Raw genomic sequence first — 24,040 nt, 5'->3', positions numbered from 1 at the left:
CCCGAGCAATATTTTTATACTCTTCCCTGGTCATATGTCCAACCTTCCACTTCTTGTAAGCTTCTTTTTTATGTTTAAGATCCGCTAGGATTTCACCATTAAGCCAAGCTGGTCGCCTGCCATATTTACTATTCTTTCGACTCATCGGGATGGTTTGTCCCTGTAACCTCAACAGGGATTCCTTGAAATACAGCCAGCTCTCCTGGACTCCTTTCCCCTTCAAGTTAGTCCCCCAGGGGATCCTGGCCATCCGTTCCCTGAGGGAGTCGAAGTCTGCTTTCCTGAAGTCCAGGGTCTGTATCCTGCTGCTTACCTTTGTTCCCTGCGTCAGGATCCTGAACTCAACCAACTCATGGTCACTGCCTCCCAGATTCCCATCCACGTTTGCTTCCCCCACTAATTCTACCCGGTTTGTGAGCAGCAGGTCAAGAAAAGCACCCCCCCTAGTTGGCTCCTCTAGCACTTGCGCCAGGAATTTGTCCCCTACGCTTTCCAAAAACTTCCTGGATTGTCTATGCACCGCTGTATTGCTCTCCCAGCAGATATCAGGAAAATTAAAGTCACCCATGAGAATCAGGGCATGCGATCTAGTAGCTTCCGTGAGCTGCCGGAAGAAAGCCTCATCCACCTCATCCCCCTGGTCCGGTGGTCTATAGCAGACTCCCACCATTACATCACTCTTGTTGCACACACTTCTAAACTTAATCCGGGAACTACAGACCGGTCAACTTCACCTCGGTCCCTGGAAAAATCATGAAGCAGGACCTCAAGGAATCCATTTGAAGCACTTGGAGGAGAGGAAGGTGATCAGGGACAGTCAACATGGATTTACCAAGGGCAAGTCATGCCTGACCAACCTGATTGCCTTCTATGGTGAGATAACTGACTCTGTGGATATGGGGAAAGTGGTGGATGTGATATACGTTAACTTTAGCAAAGCTTTTGATATGGTCTCCCACAGTATTCTTGACAGCAAGTTAAAGAAGTATGGATTGGATTAATGGACTACAAGGTGGATAGAAAGCTGGCTAGATCACCGGGCTCACTGGGTAGTGATTGATGTCTAGTTGGCAGCCGGTATCAAGCGGAGTGCCCCAGGAGTTGGTCCAGGGCTGGTTTTGATCAACATCTTCATTAATGATCTGGATGATGGGATGGATTGCACTCTCAGCAAATTCGTGGATGACACTAAACTGGGGGAGAGGTAGATATGCTGGAGGGTAGGAATAGGGTCCAGAGTGACCTAGCAAATTGGAGGATTGGGCCAAAAGAAATCTGATAAGGGGGAGGGATAGCTCAGTGGTTTGAGCATTGGCCTGCTAAACCCAGGGTTGTGAGTTCAACCCTTGAGGGGGCCATTTAGGGATCTGGGGCAAAAATTGGGGATTGGTCCTGCTTTGATCAGGGGATTGGACTAGATGACCTCCCAAGGTCCCTTCCAACCCTGATATTCTATAAACAAAGACAAGTGCAGAGTCCTGCACTTAGGACAGAAGAATCCCAGGCACTGGTACAGGCTGAGGACCAACTGGCTAAGCAGCAGTTCTGCAGAGAAGGACCTGGGGATTACCGTGGACGAGAAGCTGGATATGAGTCAACTGTTGCCCTCGTTGCCAAGAAGGCTAACGGCATATTGGGCTGCATTAGTAGGAGCATTGCCAGCACATCGAGGAAAGTGATTATTCCCCTCTGTTCGGCACTGTTGAGGCCACATCTGGAGTATTGCATGCAGTTTTGGGACCCCCACTATAGAAAGAATGTGGACAAACTGGAGAGAGACCCAGCGAAGGGCAACGAAAATGATCAGGGGCTGGGGCACATGACTTATGAGGAGAGGCTGAGGGAACTGGGCTTATTTAGTCTGCAGAAGAGAAGAGTAAGTGGGGATTTGATAGCAGCCTTCAACTACCTGAAGGGGGGTTCCAAAGAGAGGATGGATCTAGACTGTTTTCAGTGGTGGCAGATGACAGAACAAGGAGTAATGGTCTCAAGTTGCAGTGGGGGAGGTTTAGGTTGTATATTAGGAAAAACTTTTTCACTATGAGGATGGTGAAGCACTTGAATGGGAGGTGGTGGAATCCCCTTCCTTAGATGTTTTTAAGGTTAGGCTTGACAAAGCCCTGGCTGGGATGATTAGGTGGGGATTGGTCCTGCTTTGAGCAGGGGCTTGGACTAGATGACCTCCTGAGGTCTCTTCCAGCCGTAACCTTTTATGATTCACTGAAGCTAACAGAAGGGCTTATCTAGGATCCTGATGAAGGTCAAGTGTATGATGTACAGTATACTTTTTGAAAAAACTTGAGATTTAAAAATGTGAAATTTAAAAATCTGTAATATAAACAGAAACCTAGCTAAGAGGTGCATATATTATTTATTTGACATTTGTACAGAAAATTATTAACATGCAAGTACTATGTGCTCAATAAAATAGGATTAAGTAGACGGCTCAGGGGATGAGTAACAGGCTAAGTAGTTTTATACCTGTAGGTAATTGGCTTACATCAGGTCCAGGTTGGTAGTTACTTAAAGCTATTACCATCTGACAAAACTTCAGTGATCTATGTTAAATGAGATGGTCAGTTTCTAGTGGACAGATGGCTGCATCACAGCTGGCTGAAACTGGCCTGGCAACCTTCTTGGCCTTTCCAACTTACTGAATAAGGAAAAAATGATCCTAAAGAGTGAACTAACTTCTCTGCTTTAGTGAAGGTTCCTCCAACTAAGGGTTAAGGCAAAGTATCAGTGTATTAGGGGAAAACTTGAACTGTTGCCTATCCAGTACTTTGTGGGGGAAAATAGAGGGTACTTCGTTCATTAGCTTTGTCAAGCCAACACATTTCGCTAGGCTTTACATTTACTTAAAATTTGATGTGTGGACCCCAGGGGTTGGGGAAGCATTACAGTTTCCTTAATTAGAAGAGAAACTAAAAATTAATTCAGGACAACAAATTACATACAGGGACTAGTGCTCTTGAACTCTACTTGTCTGATTTTCCTCACTGCCACCAAGAAAGTACTTAATGCATACCCCTCAGCCTTTTTATTTTTAAGAGATTCTCCCGATGCATTCATGCTCTCCCATTCCCACTCTAAAACTCCTTGTTCAATCCTGTTCCTTCCAGTGAAATGCCCATGATCATTCCCCCAGTAGAAACCCTATATGAACCCAATCTCTAATCTGCCCTGTGCTTCTTCCATTCTAGGAGACAAACCTTGTTTACCCCACAAACAAGTCTGCTTTTGAATTGAGTTGATATACATTTGAAAAATAATAGTTGTATGTGAAGTGATTAGTAAGATGTTTGCCCTACTTTCTGTATTCAGGGGTTGAATTAATACACTAGTTTAGCATGTGTGATCATGTCCCCTTTAGAGGCCGGCCTCCACAAGGATAAAAAGCCTGTTTCTTACTGACAACTGATGCAGTTATTACCATTTGAGCTAAAGGACGAGTCTGTGCTTTTAAGGTGTTGAAAAAACCTGTATTCTAACATCGCTGGCAACTGGGGCATCAGTATGTTTGTGATCATGGGTTGTAGCCAGCTGCATTTTAAATGTAATATGTTATTTTCAGAAACTACCTTTTCTAAAAAAGTTGAATATCAACCTTGGAAGTCCTTAAGAAAGTCATATTATTGAATCTAATCCTGCAAACCTTTACATACATTGAGGTGAATGGGATTGCTCACATGAGTAAGGGCTACAGTATTGGGACCATACACTGTAAACAAAGCTGCTAAGCATTGTATGCATTTGCTTTCTTACTTAATATATCTTTGCTTTTCACTTTTTGGAGCCTTATTAGCATTTTCTTTATCATATTGTGTTACATAAATTACTGTAGCAGAATTTATATTCAGAGTCTGAACTGTAGAATATTTGTTTAGGAATTGCATACACATAACATTTGTACAACTTGAATGCACGTTGTATACACATACACGTTTTCGGCTGTATTTCCCACAATCTATTTTAGCTTCTTCAAGAGATTACATTAGCAATTGCATTTAAGGGTCTGGTGTTAACATCTCTGAAACTTTATAATTTAATTAGTTGTCAGATTATCAAAAGGCACTGAGTTTGTGATAGACACTTGAATAAATGCAAAGTATATAGTCGTGTTGAAGGCTGTTATAACTATACTTTGCTTAAATTTGTACCTTCATCTAGTCTCTTGCCAGATGACTTCTTCTGTACATTCTAGTTTTCATCTTCATTTTAAAAAAAGATAATAAAATCAATATCAAACTGCTACTCTAAAACTCTGTTTCTTGTGATTGGTGTAACATGCCATAACAATCACATTAGATGTCTATGAAGAAGATATAAGAAACTGTCTTTCCTTGTTTCTGCTCTTACTGAATTTTTATTAAAATTGCTATAATTTTCCAGTGAACAGGTTCATCTACATAAAATGGATATTCAGTCATGCATAAAAATCTAAAAGAGTTATTTATGATTTTCACAAGTATTATCCTTAACTATATAAAGGCCGATGACATCTGCAGAAAATACTAGAAGATTCTTACTGGGTGATCCTTCGGCATATTGTTCCACATCCTCTGTTTAATTTCAGTAGCTACTTTAGGATTTGTCTTTCCCAGTTTAGTTATAATTTTATCCACATGGTTCCTGGTGACCTGTAGGAGACTGTCCATGGTTGGCCACAGTTCATTAGGTTTGGAAAGGTCCAAAACAAGAATTATAGCAAAAGTCCTATAAAAAGGGAGTGGGGGGAGAAGGGAACAGAAGAGTTCTTACTCAGTTTCATCATTGGTACATAAGACCATTACATTTTTCGTAAACAACATTTTTCCCTCAGTAAAATTGCTGAAAACAAATGTGAAAAAAACAACCAGAGAGGAAACTTATATTAAAGGTTGCAGAACAAGCGATGGCCCTTAAGCATACTCTGAACTCTGTTGAAACGTTTAAATTGTCTTTGTAGCTGAATTTCTGAACCTTTGATTTTTCCACTCCTCACCACTTATTTGTGAGTGCTTTATTGTTGAACTTTATTTCTGGAAATTTTGTTTGAAGACAAGTAGTACCTGCAAGTGTCAGTGACTCATTTTGCTCCTGCCTGTTGTATGACAAGGCATTTCAACATAATCTCTTCATTCACCCCAGTCATCTCTTGCCTATCTGAAATCCCTCTTTAATTTATATCAAACTCCTGCTTATGAAGGTTCCTGACTTTTAGTGATCACCTGCATGTCCCAGAAAATCAGAAGAGTAACCAAAGTGCAACCTTCCAACCAGGAAGTAGAAGAAGGTAGTAAGGAGATTTATTCTGTGCCATGGCTTGTGCCAGTTAGAAGGGACCTCAGATGACAAACTGAGGATGATGCTCTGGGTGGTAGACCAGGAGATGTGAGGTTAATGATCCTTGGAAGAATGGAACCCTATACATACTAAAAGGTTGCATTGGTTGAAGGTCGGCCCTGAGAGGAAGAGATTATTAAAATCCAGTGAAACACAGAACACTGGAAACACGTGTCTGAAACAGAATGCCACTGATAGCAGAGGACTGACTGCTGGTTTTAACCAGGCTCTATAGCAGGGGTGGCCAACCTGAGCCTGAGAAGGAGCCAGAATTTACCAATGTACATTGCCAAAGAACCACAGCAATATGTCAGCAGTCCCCCATCCGCTCCCCCTCCCTGCGCCTCCCACCCACTGGCAGCCCTGCCAATCAGTGCCGCCCCCTCCCTTCCTGCGCATCCCACCCACCAGCAGCCCTGCCAATCAGTGCCTCCCCCTCCCTCCCCGCACCTCCGGATCAACTGTTTCGTGGCATGCAGGAGACTCTGGGGGGGAGGGGGAAGCAACGACAGCACAGTAGGCTCAGGGAAAGGGGGAGGGAAGGGGTGAAGGGGGGCAGGGTCTGTGGCAGAGCCAGGGGTTGAGCAGTGAGCACCCCCCGGCACATTGGAAAGTTGGTGCCTGTAGCTCTAGCCCTGGAGTCGGTGCCTATGCAAAGTGCCGGAGATTAACTTCTGAAGAGCCGCATGTGGCTCCGGAGCCACAGGTAGGCCATCCCTGCTCTATAGGAACACCATGTTTAACTATGTGGATTCCAGATTGGAAGGAAATCAGAGGAGCTACAGAGCAAGATAAATCTCTAATTTCACCAAGTAATGCTATGAAAAATCTAATGGAAAGTGTCTTGGCTAAACTAGATCTAATTTAAGGTAGTTTAAAATAAACAAGCTTCTTTATTACAGGTGGACACAAAAACCACTGAAAAAGTATTTGTGCTGGTGATGAAACAAAAGGAAAATATTGTCTTTGCAAACTATGACAACTGCACTGGTGCATTGTAATGTTGTCTTATTGACAGGGCCAGGCTTAGGAGGGGCAGAGAGAAGATTCTTTAGGCCTTGGGTCATCCAAATTAAAAGATTCATTTACCGTAAAGACAGGGGAAGAGGATCTTCAGGGGGCTACCTGCCTCCTCCATTCCAGAAGAAGTGGAGTTCAGCAGTTAATGCTGGAGTCCATGCATTGGGGGCAATGTTTGAAAAAAATTCAAATGATAATTCTCCAAAGTAGCCAAAGGTCTTCAGGAGCAACTAGGCTCCCAGAGGCCACAGCAGTATTTTTTAAATATTTTTTCTCATTATGCAATGACAGAATTCAGAGTAGCCAGTACAATAATATACAGACAGTAAGTGCTCAAATACCAAGCCATCCCATTGCTTTCTACAAAAACTGAAGATATGGGACATCTGCCAATGGAATAAAGCAATAAAATATCAGAACATAAAAACACTAAATAAAACTTACTAACCCAAAAAGTCTTTTATTGCTGTTTTCCCTTCTTTCATTTAATCATTTTTCTCTTTCCATCTCCAAATTATTCAATTCCCCTTTCTTTTTTCTCCTATTGTTTTCTCTTTTATAATCCTGTCTCCTTACTCTTCTCTTGTTCTTTATATGAAAAGCTATATCTGTTTTCTCCTCAGTCATTTATTCTCTTCCACTCTACATTGCCTCTTCTTGCTGCCCTTAGTCCATTTTTTCTGATCCATTTCCCCCCCATTATCTTCCCTCTGCTCTCCCCTGTATTCCAGTATCTGTCCCCTGCCTCTCTCAGAAACTTCATCTCTCATCCTCTTTCAAGCTGCACAGGGACCTCATATCGTTTTTCCTCTTCCTCTTCCTTAGCTCTATGAGGTCTACACTACTGCATCTTCTCCTTCATTAAGGTCCTGTTTTTCTCTCCCCATGATTGATTTCTCTCTCCTCCCTCAGTGAGGTGCACCTTTCTCTCCTACTCTAACATGCTGTTCTCTTAGGCCTAGTCTACACTAAAAAGTTAAGTCAACCCCTGAGCAGCGTAGTTAAGCTGACCTAACCCCTGGTGTAGACAGCGCTAGGTCAACCTAGCTACTGACTCCTGGATGAGTGGATTACCTACACCAATGGGAGATCCCCACCTGTCAGCAAAGGTAGTGTCTATACAGAAGTGCTACAGCGGCACAACTGATTTTTAGGAAAAACCACTCTGATAAAAACTTTCAAACCTAGTAAACAGTTTACATTTTGGAAGATTTCTCCACAACAAAATGGCCAGAGATTTAATCTCAGTTTTCATTTAAGCAAAATTAACTCTAACATTGTAAGGTTCTTTACCACTTACCTTATGTTGTCATTAGTTATTGGTATACGAATCAAGTCCAATAATGAGGTTCCACCACCTAGTTCCCAAAAATGTGCAATGTCTTTTGGCTGCAAAACAGTTTCTTAGCATTAGAAATTTATATTTCCATGTAACACCATCAGAAGTTTCCAATTGTTGTAACAATGGCAACAGACAGGTCCCTTATGTGCAATGAGTACAGTACAAGAGCACAGCATAGCACATGAGGTGTGTCCCATAAGTGATGTGGCAAATTAGAAGTTAATTATGTGGCCCCAATCTCTTAGGGCTTGTCTATCGAGGGAGTTAGTGTGGAGTAGCTACTTCACTTTAAATTCACACCCTAGCTTATTCCGTACTAACTTCCCATATAGACAAGTCCCTATTTATGCAGCATAGATATCCTGCCCCCCCAACCAAAACCTTCTTTCCTCCCTGCCATGCCCAGTTTTCTTCTCCCTCCCCTCCCTACTACTTTAAGCACATAAAGATCAGAGTGGCATGGAAGGATCAAAGACAGCTGAACACCTTAGGTGGTGAATAGGAGGAGATGTGTACACCTGTGTGAGGAGGAAATTGAATGGTAAGAAGCACATAGGATTTTTAAGCACATAAAACATGATTCTCTGTTGCCCTCGTACCATGCACATTCATTTACACCAGTCTCAAGTAAGTATAAAATGACTTTAAAACACTATAGGAGTGATTTAAACCCACTTTGTATGGTGAAAATAACTAAAAATACACTTCAATGGAGAATCAAGTCTATAAGGTGCCTTAACATTTCAAAGAGGGTCCTGAATTCCTTAGTCCCCACCCCCATGACCTGTGTTCCCTCTAAGCTGCACAGTCGGGCAGCCGCCCAGGAGTTATTCAAGTGCTACGCACTTGGTTAGCAGAGCCACGCACATCCGGCAGCGTGTGTTCAGGTGCCCCGCCCCTCACTGGCTGTGCAGAACGGGGTGTGTGTGCTCTGATGTCAGGGTGTCTCCCTCCCCCTATGTATCCCATCTACGCAGAGCAGGGCAGTGGGGATAGAGCTCAGGAGCAGGAGAGCTGCTGTGGTCTGAATGAGCCTTCTGGGGTTGAGTGAGTGCGTTAAAGAGACAGTGCAGTGTCTCTTAGAGACTTCCCCAGCAGCCAGCACACACTCAGAGACAGTCTCTCTCTCTCTCTCTCACACACACACACACACACACACACACACACACACACACACACACACACAGTCTCTGTGTGTCACACACATACAGTCTTTCACACTCACCTCCCAACACATACTTGTATTAATGTTGTTGTTGTTATTTCTTGGAACTTCCTGCAATGCACATATATTCTCTGCAAATTTTATTCTTTCAAAGTGTGTTATTTTAGTTTTTGACTGGTCTATGCATTTCATAATTTTTATTTCTCTTACACTTAAATTTAATTCTTTGAGCAGTGAGTTCTAAAATGCCTAACCTGTCCTGGCTGGAGTAATTAACCCTTTGGTAACTTTTTAAAAATATATATTATATCTAGGCTTTTTGTTTCTACTGGTGGCACACATCTGCACATTACCTTGGTGCACATAACAAAATGTATTCCACACATGGATGGAAAAAATTAGAGGGTACATTGGCCACAACACAACAGCAACTAGCTACCCCATTGTCCCACTATCTTCAATCTGTCATGCAATAAAGGACAAGCACATTAGCTCAGTGTTTCTACTCAAACAATCAGCATGAAATACTTAACATCCTTGATACTTGAACTATCATTAGATTTCAGCGTTGACACCCACCAAAACTGATAGAACAGTTCATACTTCCCCCCTGGTTATGGCTGCAGGCTGACCATAGTCAGATACCACTACATTGGTTTAAATTCAGTTCACATTTTTAAGATTACCTTTAGAACCATGAGGACAAAGTTGTTGTTGGAGGTGTTTGTTTTGTTTTTTTTTTGTTAAATTTGAGGACTTCAAGGAGCAGAGAATCCTCCTGCAAGTGACCCGTGCCCCATACTGCAGAGGAAAGTGAAAAACCCCCAGGGCCTCTGCCAATCTGCCTTGGAGGAAAATTCCTTCCCGACCCCAAATATGGCGATCAGCTAAACCCTAAGCATGTGGGCAAGACTCACCAGCCAGACACCCAGGAAAGAATTCTCTGTCGTAACTCAGATCCCACCCCATCTAACATCCCATCACAGGCCATTGGGCATATCTACTGCTAATAGTTGAAGATCACTTGCCAAAATTAGGCTATCCCATCATATCATCCCTTCCATAAACTTATCAAGCTTAGTCTTGAAGCCAGATAGGTCTTTTGCCCCCACTGCTTCCCTTGGAAGGCTGTTCCAGAACTTCACTCCTCTGATGGTTAGAAACCTGCATCTAATTTCAAGTCTAAACTTCCTGATGGCCACTTTATATCCATTTGTTCTTGTGTCCACATTGGTACTGAGCTTAAATAATTCTTCGCCCTCCATGGTATTTATCCCTCTGATATATTTATAGAGAGCAATCATACCTCCCCTCAGCCTTCTTTGGTTAGGCTAAAACAAGCCAAGCTCCTTGAGTCTACTTTCATAAGACAGGTTTTCCCTTCCTCGGATCATCCTAGTAGCCCTTCTCTGTACCTGTTCCAGTTTGAATTCATCTTTCTTAAACATGGGAGACCAGAACTGCACACAATATTCCAGATGAGGTCTCACCAGTGCTTTGTATAATGGTACTAACACCTCCTTATCTCTACTGGAAATACCTTGCCTGATGCATCCCAAGACTGAATTAATTTTTTTCACGGCCATATCACATTGGCAGCTCATAGTCATCCTGTGATTAACCAATACTCCGAGGTCCTTCTCCTCCTCTGTTACTTCCAAGTGATGCGTCCCCAGGTTATAACAAAAATTCTTGTTATCAATCCCTAAATGCATGACCTTGCACTTTTCACTATTACATTTCAGCCTATTACTATTACTCCAGTTTAAAAGGTCATCCAGATCTTCCTGTATGATATCCCGGTCCTTCTCTGTATTGGCAATACCTCCCAGCTTTGTGTCATCTGCAAACTTGATTAGCACATTCCCGCTTTTTGTGCCACGGTCAGTAATAAAAAGATTAAATAAGATTGGTCCCAAAACCAGTCCCTGAGGAACTCCATTAGTAACCTCCTTCCAGCCTGACAGTTCACCTTTCTGTGTGACCCGTTGTAGTCTCCCCTTTAACCAGTTCCTTATCCACATTTCAATTTTCATATTGATCCACATCTACATGCAAAATGAAAGCTAGCCAAGCATTCTGAAAATGGAAGTAAATTGAATAAAATTCAAACTGAAATACTTTCTGTCTCGCAGATGATTGTTGAGTTAAAAGAGAAAGTCACTACTTAGGTTTTACTAACGAATGAGTGATACAACAAATATATTATAGTACTTTTGCCATGTACTCACTCTGTTATGACCTTTTGCTCTTCTTCCAAAAGTATATTCCAAGGCTAACGTTGGTTTTGGAATTTCATCCCTATCCAATGAAGATACAGTATATGTCACCTGCGTATATTCTTTCAAGATCTTCTGAATTTAATTCACATACAATAACTTTTACCATTACCTCAACTCAATTTATTAACCAAACAGTAGAGAATTTATATTGGGAAAACAGGAACATAAAGAGAACAACTCAAGACAGACAGACAGTTCCTTAATGGATATCAAAAGGACACAGAGGACCAAATTTTCAAAATTCTGCACACGCATACTGTGACTGAGCACTCAAACTACCAGTGACAGCACTCTAGAAATCTGGCTCCAAATGCCAAAATGTTTTACTAACACATTATAGATATTTAGATATCATTAACCCTTCACAAATCGTGCATCAGGTCATTAGCGAGAAAATTTAATCTACTTGCCATCCATAATTTTACACAATGATTTTGTTTTACTGGAACATAATATTCTCTGTAAGACTACGAAAAAAATATTGTTGATATTACTCCCAGAGATGCAAAATACTTTTCAAAATTTAACACATACCTGTCAAGACACCTCAATATAATAGTAGTCTTTCCCTGGAAATTAAAAACAATGAAGAAGACTATTGTAATGTCATTAAAGCATAAAAGTTATATAATTGTATATAATGTAATGCTTTATTATTGGAATGATTAAAAGAATGCATCTGAAAACTGTAAACTTATGCAGTCATTTGTAGTCTGATTACTAGAAAGTTAAGTGCCTACTTTCTATCAGAATGTAGCTACACTGCTATTAATATAATTATAATAAATTGCTGGATATGACAAACACAGTAATACCAACAGGATACTTAAAATCAGACAATACATTAGTGATCAGTCTGGCCAACTGTATTAAACTGTTTAACTGTTGTTAATTGCTAATAACAAGTTAATCTAATGATTGGTTTCCAGTGAATATGTGTAAATCATAATTGAGATGGAAGTAAAAAGAATGCATTAAATAACACAGTAAAACGGCATGTTTCTGCACTATTCGGATTCAGATTCCAAGTTAGGTCAGTCTAATTTTAAAAAGGTCCTAGCACTTGTAAAGTTTCTTCCCTATTTGTAATCACACATTGGAATTTCAGAAACCATTTTTTTTATAAAAAGAAAAGGAGGACTTGTGGCACCTTAGAGACTAACCAATTTATTAGAGCATAAGCTTTCGTGAGCTACAGCTCACTTCCTCAGATGCATATCGTGGAAACTGCAGCAGGCTTTATATATACACAGAGAATATGAAACAATACCTATTCCCACCCCACTGTCCTGCTGGGGTGGGAATAGGTATTGTTTCATATTCTCTGTGTATATATAAAGCCTGCTGCAGTTTCCACGATATGCATCTGAGGAAGTGAGCTGTAGCTCACGAAAGCTTATGCTCTAATAAATTGGTTAGTCTCTAAGGTGCCACAAGTCCTCCTTTTCTTTTTGCGAATACAGACTAACACGGCTGTTACTCTGAAACCTGTCATTTTTTTTATAAATCTGCAAAACCCATTTATCTATTCTTAATGCTTATAGAAGATTACATGTTGCACAATGCCATGCTTCTCCGCAGTAATAGTGAAACACTTACATATATGCTTCAATTCACTTACAAAGATAAAAAGGCAGGTTCTGACTTATTTACATTTACAACAAATAGTTATCAAGAAAAAAGTGGGGAGAGAGAGGAGAAGCCATTGAGTAAGCATAAGAGACAGTGGATCAATGTTATGAACTCCAGTATCTAGTCTAAGACCCTGATTCTCCAAACACTTATTTACATGCTTAAATTTATGTCCCACTGGAGTCATAGAGACTACAAAAATGAATAAAATTAAACGTGGACATAAGTTTTATCAGGATCCCAGGGCCTATATAGTTTCACAAATTCCAGAAGGGGTGATTGTGAAAATTTAGTCTGGCCTCCCATATAACACAGGCCATGAAATGTCTCCAAAATAATTCTTAGAGCATATCTTTTAGAAAAAGATCCAATCTTGCTTTAAAAATTGTTGGTGATGGAGAATCCACCACAACCCTCGGTAAATTGTTCCAATGGTTAATTACTCTCACTGTTAAAAAGGGACGCCTTATTTCCAGACTGAATTTGTCTAGCTTCAACTTTCAGCCATTGGACTGTATTATTCCTTTCTCTGCTAGATTGAAGAGCCTATTATTAAATATTTGTTCCACATATAAATACTTATAGACTGATCAAGTCACCCCTTAGCCTTCTCTTTGTTAAGCTAAATAAACTGAGTTTCCTGAGTCCATTACTGTAAGGCATGTTTTCTAATCCTTTTAATCATTCATTCTCTTGCCTCTTTTCTGAACCTTCCACAATTTATGAACATCCTTCTTGAATTATGGACACCAGAACTCAATATATTATTACAGCGGTGGTCACACCAGTGCCAAGTACAGAGAGGTAAAATAGTCTCTCTACTCTTACTCAAGATTGCCCTCTTCAGGCATCTAAAGATCGCATTAGGTCTTTTAGCCACAGCATCACACTGGCAGCCCATGTTCAGATGATTATCCACCATAACCCCCAAATCTTTTTCAGATTTACTGCTTCCCAGGATAGAGCCCCAATCCCATAAGTATGGCCTACATGCTTTATTCTTAGATGTGTACCTTTAGCTGTATTGAAACATACATTGTTTGCTTGTGCCTAGCTTCCAAGTGACCCAGATCACTCTGTAATGTTCCTCTTCATTATTTACCACTTCCCCAATTTTTATGTGATCTGCAAACTTTATCAGGGATGATTTTATGTCTTTTTCCAGGTTACTAATAAAAATGTTTAATAGTGTAGGGATCAAAAACTGATCCCTGCAGGACCCCACTGGAAACACACCTGATCAACAATGATTTCCCATTTACAATTACATTTTGAGATCCACCAGTTAGTCAGTTTGTTATCCATTTAAGGTGTGCCATATTAATTTTATATCTTTCTAGTTTTTTAAACAAAATGTCATGAGGTATCAAGTCATATGCCTTACATAAGTCTAAGTATACTACATCATCACTGTTACCTTTATCAAACTTGTAATCTCATCCAAAAAAACAAACCAAATTTGTAATCTCATCCAAAAAAAAAAAATCATCAAGTTAGTTTGACAGGATCTATTTTCCATAAACTCCTGTTGATTGGTATTAATTATATTACCCTCCTTTAATTCTTTATTAATTGAGTCCCATATCAGTCACTCCATTATCTTGCCCAGGGTCGATATCAGACTGACAGGCTTATAATTATTGGGCATCCCATTTACCCTTTAAAATATTGTATAGCAAGGGGGCGTGGCCTCCCTCTGGGCCTGACGGGGAGGAACCACAACCCAGTCCCTGGGGGCAGAGCCAGGTAAGCCATTCCTACCCTGTCGGAAGCAGAGAGGTGGGACAGGAAGTTTAAAAGGCGGGCCCTGCAGCTCAGTGGGGCTGGAGCCTGCAAAGGAGACAGACGCTTTCTGCCCACTGCTGGGGCCTGCAGCCAAGAGGGATCTCTGGAGCACGGAGGACTCCAAGGGACTGCCAACCGATAAGGATGCTGAGGAGCTACTTTCATTGGCGCTGGCAATGTACCCTGGGAAGATGGAGGAACCCCACGAGATAAAGGTATATGGTGAGGGGTTTATAGGAAGTAGCCCAAGGAAACCAGACAGTAGTCTGGTTGTGGAGCCCTCTACCACTGACAGGGCCCTGGGGTGGGACCTAGTGAAGTAGAGTGGGCCTGCGTCCTCCTACCCTCCTATGGCCATCCCACCCCTGGGGTGACTGACTACCCACCTTGGGCCAAGAGGTCTGCATTTGTCTGTCATCTGCCTGAGTCAGGACATCAGGTGTTAGACTGCTTGGCACTCCACCCTGCCTGAGGGCCTGAGCCCCTAGGTTGCTAATTCCCCTTTAAGGCTGCCTTATAGAAATGTGGAAGCAATGATCTCCCCCTGGGCCTGATGGGGAAGGATGGACATGGGCTTCTACATACTGGCACACCATTAGCTTTCTTCCAGTCTGCTGGGACTTCCCCAGTGTTCAAAGACTTATTGAAAAGCAGCATTAATGGCCCAGTGACCTCAGCCAGTTCTTTTAACTACATAATCTACATAACTACATAATCTGTCTTTTCCCAAATACAGAACAAAAATATTTATCAAACACTTTTGCCTTTTTTCCATTATTATTTATAATTCTACCATTTCCATTGAGTAATGGACCAATACCTTTGTTAGGATTCTTTTTATTCCTAGTATACTTAAAAAACTCCTTATTGTCCTTAACTATGCCGGCCATAGATTTTTTTTCCATACATCCCTTTGCTTCTCGTATCAATTTTCCTCAAGTCCTAGCTTCTGATTTATATACATTACTATCAACTTCCCCTTTCTTCCATTTGTTTTTACAATTTTTATAGCTACCTTCTCTTTCCCTCTAAACCAGGTTGTTTTTTTAACTAATGTAGCCTTTCCTGACTGTAGCTTTTGGGGCACATAGGAATGTGTTCTTAAACAATTCCCAATTATCTTTCACATTTTTCGGATTAAGTTCTCCTGGCTGATTTGGCTCATGATTGTTTCTGGCTTTGTGAAATTGGCCCTTTTAAAGCTCTATGTATATATTATTGGTCTGGACTTTATTGCACATTATAAATGTGATCAAGTCATGATTACTTGTACCTAAGTTACCATTAATTTTTTAGTGCTGTGATCCGTTCCTCTTTATCTGACAAGATGAAGAGCAATATAGAATTCCACTATGTTGGATGCAACACTTTTTGAGTTATAATACTGATTACCAATGCAACAGAGTTAGACTTTTACTAATTAACATGGTGTGTTCAATAAAACCTTTGCATGAATGTGTTATATGACCAGATTTCAGGAGCTAAAAAGTAGGACTGTATTTCTGTCTGCTGTTTTTTGGTTTGTTTGTTTTTTTAAATGAAACTACACCTGCTATGTTAATTAACTGATGAAGAAGAATGGTTGAAGTCTGTCTTATTTCTAGCACAAAAGTGAACTTCTGACAGAACAAAAAGGCATAGAACAGATACTTCTGGGGGAATTCTGTGCCACTGCGTGTGCGCAGAATTCATGGCCCCCGCAGATTTCTTTGCTTTCCCACAGAAAAATGACTTTCTGACACGGAAGCAAAGGGAAGCTGCAAGAGCAGTCCTGCACCACTCCCGAGCAGAGCAGATACATTATTTCAGGCACCCGGAGCAGCTGGCAGAGATAAATCACCCCAGGGCTGGGGACACCAAAGCCAGTGGCTCCTACCCTGAGCTGGTATCAGCTTCTAGTCCCGGCTGGGCTGTGGCAGGAGAGAACAGGCCTCTTCCCCTGTAAGGAGTGTCTGGGGCTTTGTCAGACTCACCCCCAGAAACCTCCCCCAGGAATCTCAGCATCCTCCCCTGCTTCCTGCCCCCATCGCTTCTCAACTGTGCAGATCAGGGTCACTGTACTGAGAGCTGCTCCCCTATCCACCCAACTCCTGTGCATCCGGACCTCCATTACCCAGACACAGCTGCCAAGCCACACCGGGTACATTCAGAACCCCCCTATCCCTCCATACTCGAACCCCACCCCACTGCACCTCAACCCCTGCATCTAGGTGCTAGAGAAGTGGGGCCCTTGACACCTAGAGCCCCTGCCTCTGGACCCCCACCCCTGCACCCAGACCACCCCCTGAGCTTCCTACACTCAACCCTCCACCGATGCCCCACCCCCTGCACAACCCTGAGCCCCCACATCCAGACTCCCACACCACTAGCTCCCAACTACCTGCACCCAGACCCCCACCCCACCAAGCCCCACTCCTCCAGCACCCAGACCCCCCCCACTGAGCCTCCCACAATCAGACCCCTCCGCTGAGCCCCAGCCACCTTCACCTGGAAGCCCCTACAGAGTCCCATTGCCCCTGCACGTGGAACCCCCCAATGAGCCTCTGTGCATCCAGATCCCCCCACACCTAGACCCCCCACTGAGCTGCCTGCACCCAGATTGTACCACACAGAATCTTCTCACCACACACCTGTGTTAGGATATAGATATTCAGGTCTGTCTGTAAAGGCCTATACTCTAAGAATTTAGGTGTATTCTTATCGCTTGGCTAGTTATAGAGGTATAAAAGAGAGAATCAAAATCACTGTCTGCTGGTGTAAGGGCCTTCTCTTATTGTGACAGTTTGTGGCCCTGTGCTTAGGCTCAGGCCTTTGGCTAAGCAGCAGAGGCAGCCATAAGCTAGGAAGCAAACGGTCACATCCTCACATTCCAAACTAGTCACATTGAAATAAGGTGCTATTGGGCTGTTAGGCAGTATCAGGACAGGACTCTATTCCTGTCACCTCCAGAGAAAGGGAAGTGCCTAGAAAATGTAAAAGGAAACTTAGTTTGATAGCATCCTGTCTGGCAAGAACTCACTTATCAATACTGGGATGTGAAATCCTCACTTCTGTATTGTTTTATCATTATAGTACCCACTTTGCTATTGTTTGTCTGTATAATCTCTGTCTGGTTCTGTGATTGTTCCCGTCTGCTGTATAATTAATTTTTCTGGGTGTAAACTAATTAAGGTGGTGGGATATAATTGGTTACATAATCATGTTACAATATGTTAGGATTGGTTAGTTACATTTCAGGAAAATGATTGGTTAAGGTATAGCTAAGCGGAACTCAAGTTTTACTATATAATCTGTAGTCAATGAGGAAGTGAGGGGGTGTGTGGGGGGGTGGGAGATGGGAACAGGGAATGGGGGTAAGGAAATTGCAATCATGTTTTGCTAAAGGGGGAAATGGGAACAGGGAATGGGAGTAAGGAAGTTGGAATCATGTTTGGCTAAGGGTAGGAATGGGAACAGGGACACAGGTGTAAGGTGGTGTCAGAGCTGGGAAGGAGGATACTAAGGAAGGAAACTGGAATCATGCTTGCTGGAAGTTCACCCCAATAAACATTAAATTGTTTGCACCTTTGGACTTCGGGTATTGTTGCTCTCTGTTCATGCGAGAAGGACCAGGGAAGTAAGTGGGTGAAGGAATAAGCCCCCTAACAACCTGGATGCCCCTAAGCTGAGCCCCTCCACACTTGGATCCTGCGTGGTTGAGCTGTCTGCCCCAGACCTAGTGCAGAGGGGCAGAGCCCGAGGGTGCTTCTGGGGAAAGCCCAGGCCTTGTGCTGTGTCAGGGTTGGGTGCAGCCTCACCGCCAAGTCATGTCCCGGGAGTTGGGAGGCTGCAGGGTGATCTCCCACCTTCCACAAGTCAGTGGCCTGTGCTCCCCCCTGCCATGCTGGAGCCTCTGCATTTATTTATTGACAAATATAACTTGCAGAATTTAAAAATATTGTGTGCAGAATTTGAAATTTTTTGGTGCAGAATGCCCTCAGGAGTAAATAGTATGAACATTTCTAATTGTTCTGCACATGAACGCCAGCCCTCTGCACAGATTCATATTGGGGAAGATTTCTTGTTTCTGCAATGGATATGGTATTGCATATACTCTTCAGATGTTTTCAGTGGGATACAATCTTTTCAAGGAAAGCACAGTAATCACGTAAAATAAAGCATAATATCAGTGTTACCCCATTTTTGTTTCCCATAAAGAGTAGTGATTTTTCCCAAACTTCCACTCCATCTCCATTGCCTTCAAGATTTTCTTTTTTCTCCACTTCAGCTTTTGCAATATCCCACAGAGTATCACTAATAGAGAAAACAAAATAAGATGTCTTCATAGAACCTATACATATTTCCCACTAAGGTTTGAAAGGACAAGTGAAGATTTTGAATACTACATTCCCTCTGCATATTAATACATCCTTGATCAGAACTAGTTATGCTTCAGTATGGAACCTCCCCTTAGAAATCACAAATAAATCTGTGGACCAGAGAGGCATGATAGCGAATTCTAGACCTCCAAAATCTCATACTTTTAGGAGATAAATTTTCTCATTTTGGAAGCAATTTTAAGACAGTTTAATAGCAAAATCTTTAATTGTCAGAGAAACAACCTATGTGTTCCAATGCAACATGTACCATTTCACTAACGTTTTGTAACGTCCAATGTCAGTAGTAAGTGCACGAAGGGTATGTCTGTCAAGCACAAGTTGTGCACACCCAGTGGGCCAGCCTATATTCGACCCTGGTTCTGAGGCCCACTGGGGACGTCAGCTGGCGGATCCTTCACGGAGCCGTGAGCACGGGTGTGTACTTGGTGCGGTTCATTCCCCTCCTAGACCCCTGCCCCTTTTGCGGCGTGAGGGAGACCCTGGTGCACGTGTAACTGGAGTGCGCCAGGTTACAGCTCCTATTCCGGCTCCTCTTGGATATACTATTACATTTTTGGTTGCACTTTTCCCCTCAACTTCTCATCTAAGCACTCCCTATCCATGGCCCCACGAAGTCGTGGGACCTCCTTGTCAGCCTCCTCCTAGCCCTGGCCAAAATGGCCATCTACAAAACCAGGGAGAGGAGGTTGGTCAACGGGGTTTCCTGCAACTGTGGGGCCTATTTCCGTTCCTCAATCCATTCACGCATCCGGGCAGAGTTCCTCTGGGCAGCGTCCGCTGGCTCCCTTGTCACCTCTGAGGGCACTGTCCGGGGTTCTCTGCTCGGTGTCCCCGTCTAGTTCCCTTTGTTTAGCCCTGTGACCACACTCCCGTTCCTGTTATCTCCTTAGTTTTCCCACGCACTTATTTGGTATCCCGGACCTGTGGATCCTCCCCTTAGGCTGGGGGGAGGTCCTTTAGCAGTGGGTCGGCAGAAACTTCCTGGACCCCCGTCCACTTCCTGGATCCCAACAGGACAAGTTGTGCACAGGCCCGTCTACCCACGCTAGCTTGAATCAAGCTAATGTAACAACAGCAGCGAAGACAGTGCAACATAGGCAGTATAAGCCCGAGTTTGCTAGCCCACTCTGAAGCCTGTGCTGCACAGTCAGCTCCCTGCACTAGCTGGATTCAAGGTAGCTCAAGAAAGCTAGCCTGGTCACAGCTGTGCAGACATATCCCTACACTAAGTAATTGAAGACACTTCCAAAAGCAACTGTGGCAGTCTGTCTACATATAATGCTGAAGTTTGGGTTTCCTCAAAGTCCTCCAGGTGTTCCAGCAGCTCCTACCACAAAGTATGAAGTCTGGGGTCAGGGCACTTCCCCATTGGGCCTTTACACGGAAGCTGGCCGCACAGGGTGGTGATGGTGACCTTAACATCTGTGAAAGGCTCACAGGCCTACATTTTCAAAAGATCAGCGATTTCTGAAGGTCTGTCCTAAACTGCCCTAAAGCAGCTGGCGTTTCAGGACGTGCTGAGTACCCGTCCCACGCCGGGACCCCCACGCTGTTCGCTTTGAAAATGTGGGCCGTGACGGCAGAGCCTCTTCACTCGGATTTCACTGGCCCGCTGTGTCTTCCTGAGCCTGCTGGCGGAGAAAACAAGCTCCCAGAAGCCTCCCTCCATCCCACCGCTGTCACAGCCCCTCTCGCCGGACGGGAGGGGCCCGGCGGCGGCTCCATCTCTGTACCTGCAAAGCACCAACCTCCCCGGGGGCCCGGGGGCCCGGGGGGTGCCAGCGGGGCGCCCAGAGGGGACGGGCGCAGAGGGGGTCTCCCTGCAACCAGCCCCCCCACCCCGAGCGGTGCGAGCCCCCCGGCCCTGCCGCGGGCACGGGGGGGAGGCTGGCGGCGAGGACCCAGCCCCTCACAGCGCGGGGCAGAAGGTGCTGGACGGAAGGGGAGGCAGCGGCTGAATGGACACAGAGGCGCCGAGCCCCCAGCCTGCACCGGGGGTCCTGGGGGGAGTAACGCGGCCGCCGCCTAGTTACCTGGCTTTGGGCATCGCTGCTCAGGGGCCGCCGGGGGTCTGGGGGCGCTCTGACCTCGGGCCCAGCTCCTGGTCACCATGGGAACCACGCAGCTGCTGACATAGGACGCAGGAGCATCATGGGAGTTGTAGTTCGGGGGCGGTCGTTGCCTCCCTCAGCCCTATGGGGCCCCTCAGAGCTTGGGAATACAGGCAAGAGGCAACCCCCCGCTCTCTGACACACACACTTCCCCTGCTTGAGTCCAGTCTCTCCCCCGCCCTGCCTTCGGGGCTTGGCCACCTTTCAGCCATGCCAATCAGTGTGGGGGCTGGACTGGGTTGGGAGCCCTTCCCTCGGGCTGCTGCAAAGAGGGTTGGTCTACATTAAAATTTAGGTCGACCTAGCTAAATTGCTCAGGGGGTGTGAAAAATGTCACACCACAGCTGGGCAGGATGATTAGGTCCACCTAACTCCTACCCGTGAGGCAGCTAGACAGACAGAAGAATTCTTCCATTGCTCTAGTTACTGCTTCTCCAGGGGCCGGATTTACTATAGCAATGGAAAAGCCCTGTCTGTAGCTGCAGTGTAGTGTAGCCATGCCCTGAAACACTCCCTTCATCTACCACACACATGTTGTTTCCCTTCCCTGTGTCTTTTTTCACATCTTCCTGACTCTTCATTTGTGTTTCTCCCTGGGAGCCAGGACTGCCCTAAACAACATCCTTGGAGACAGGGGTGATGTCATTTTAGCTACCAGAACAGCTGAGAGGCAGAAGACGACAGACATCCAGGATTTACATTAAAGCAAGGATAGTTGCTGTAGATCAAGGCCACTGTTTACTCTACTCCTGCTGTTGTCTTATTCAATAATCTTTATCTGAAATTTTTACTGAATAAAGTTAGCATTTTTAAATTTTACTTTTTCTGTTTTTAAAACATATTTTCACTGATTAGAAATGAGCTGCACCTGTTCCTCTTCCTCAAAGATTATGCAGCTCACTGAATAGTGCTTCTTAATTATTAGTAGTCTTTGACCCATTTGATCACTCAAGTATCTTGCTACTGTAAATACCCTCATTATCAACATAGAATAATCATAGATGACAGGTTGGAAGAGACCTCAGGAGGTCATCTAGTTCAACCCCCTGCTCAAAGCAGGACCAACCCCAACTAAATCATCTCAGCCAGGGCCTTGTCAAGCCAGGCCTTAAAAACCTCAAAGGATGGAGATTCCACCACCTCCCTAGGTAACCCATTCCAGTGCTTCACCACCCTCCTAGTGAAATAGTTTTTCTTAATATCCAACTTAGACCTCCCGCACTGCAACTTGAGACCATTGGTCCTTGTTCTGTCATCTGCCACCACTGAGAACAGCCTAGCTCCATCCTCTTTGGAACCACCCTTCAGGTAGTTGAAGGCTGCTATCAAATCCTCCCTCACTCTTCTCTTCTGCAGACTAAATAAGCCCAGTTCCCTCAGCCTCTCCTCATAAGTCACGTGCCCCCGCCCCTTAATAATTTTCATTGCCATCCGCTGAACTCCCTCCAATTTGTCCACATCCCTTCTATAGTGGGGGGCCCCAAAACTGGACGCAATACTCCAGATGATCAACATGGTCAAACTCTTCCTCTGTGTTTTGTTTTCACTGAAGATAGCACAGTGATACCAATCATATAAAAAACTTTACCTTCAGGGAAAATTTGACCCACATATCTATATCTATAAAAATTGGTAATGGAGCATAGAAAGTGTTTGCTGTCCAATGTCTCCTACCTGAATAAGTAGATGATGCAATAATTTCTATGCTCAGTTTCACTTGGTTCACAAAAATCAGCTGCTATTGCTGTTGGTGATAGTAATAATCTGTCTGCAACTATAGTGTGAGACAGTTCAACACTGTGTAGCATTCAACAATTTTGGTTTTTTAGCCATTTATTCCTGTGAAGTTACTTCTTGTAAAAGGTTCTGAACTGGACAGCCCTGAAGACTGGAATTCTCTTTAAATAGAAAACTGGTTCAGCACAGGCAACATTGAGAATGAAAGCTTCCTGCCAGCAAGAGCAATGGTTTTTTTTCTTATGTGAATTAGTTAGACCACTAAATTCATGTCATACAGAGCACTGAATAGACACCAAATGATAGGAATTTTTGATTGCTATTAAACTGAACTGGCTTTGAACTGACAACTTGGAGGTGAAAGGTTCTCTGATTAGGCTGTTAGAAAAGTGTAGACCAAGAATTTAAAAACTAGTGATGAATGTCCAACTTGATATGCTTTATAGGGACTTGATCTTTAGAGGGGGATGCTGTGCATTTTCTGCAGATCAGTCCCCTTTGAGCTGTTTCAAGTTAGGCACCCAAAAACAGAAGCAGACAAAAATCACAAGTCACTTTTGAAAATCATGGCTATAATCCATGTTTCAGAAAAACAAAATAGTTAAACTGAAGAAAAGGGCAGGAATGAGTAAGCAAATGCATCAATATAGGCTTGGCAGAATTCAATTTTTATCTTTATAATTTTGTTGGCTAGTATCAATGTTTATTTTTAAGCACTTTTTTCTATTTTTATTGATTTTAAATTTCAGAGTTGTGGGAAGTTAGCGGGGATGAGACAATGAGAGTTCAGATAATTAATGACTGTGTAGATAGTTGGATTCAAAGAGTTAAAGCTTTATAATCATTAAAACATAAACTGTCAACATCATATGTCAAAATATACAAACTAAATATCCTTAAATAAAACTCTTAAGTTCTCAAAAAGCATTTTTCTTACTTTGCCTATCTGTAAATTACAATTATCGATGGAAATATTTTGTTGGTTTTGTGTGTTCAGTGAAATCCATGTTTACTGACATTTACTTGATAAAAATCTAATCCTCCCAAGCCTACATAAATACCAGTAGCATTGTTTTTAGCTTAATGTTACCTAAGCGTTAGAAGTGTTTTTCCCAGATACTTAAACCTCCTGGTTCACAAGATAACATCCTAACAGTGGAATGAGTGAAATAAGCAGGTTTTTAGATAGAACTATATTTATTGCAAAGGAATAAAACATGATTTGAACGAACATGAGAAAATGTTATAACTATAATTCTTCA

The 24,040-nt window shown here is 43.2% G+C and overlaps 1 protein-coding gene across 2 annotated transcripts in view; it reads right to left on the bottom strand.

The window, feature by feature from the left end:
- Positions 1 to 21,078, bottom strand: part of DYNC2LI1 (dynein cytoplasmic 2 light intermediate chain 1) — a 118,610-nt gene extending 97,532 nt beyond the window's left edge. The window contains exons 1-6 of one of the 2 annotated variants that reach the window (XM_073339098.1): positions 20,964 to 21,078; positions 18,727 to 18,844; positions 11,669 to 11,703; positions 11,084 to 11,153; positions 7,646 to 7,734; positions 4,530 to 4,716 (exon numbers count right to left, since the gene is read on the bottom strand). In XM_073339098.1, coding sequence (XP_073195199.1) covers positions 4,530 to 4,716; positions 7,646 to 7,734; positions 11,084 to 11,153; positions 11,669 to 11,703; positions 18,727 to 18,844; positions 20,964 to 20,977 — 513 coding nt within the window. In that variant the 5' untranslated portion in view covers positions 20,978 to 21,078. The remainder of the gene's footprint in view (positions 1 to 4,529; positions 4,717 to 7,645; positions 7,735 to 11,083; positions 11,154 to 11,668; positions 11,704 to 18,726; positions 18,845 to 20,963) is intronic. The other variant, XM_073339097.1, reaches the window with a different exon arrangement.
- Between the last annotated feature and the right edge of the window lie 2,962 nt (positions 21,079 to 24,040).

This window comes from Lepidochelys kempii, chromosome 3 (genome assembly GCF_965140265.1).
Source record: "Lepidochelys kempii isolate rLepKem1 chromosome 3, rLepKem1.hap2, whole genome shotgun sequence".
NCBI classification, from domain to species: domain Eukaryota; kingdom Metazoa; phylum Chordata; order Testudines; family Cheloniidae; genus Lepidochelys; species Lepidochelys kempii.
Note: the sequence above shows the minus strand (reverse complement) of the source record. Positions and strands in the feature narration are given on the sequence as shown.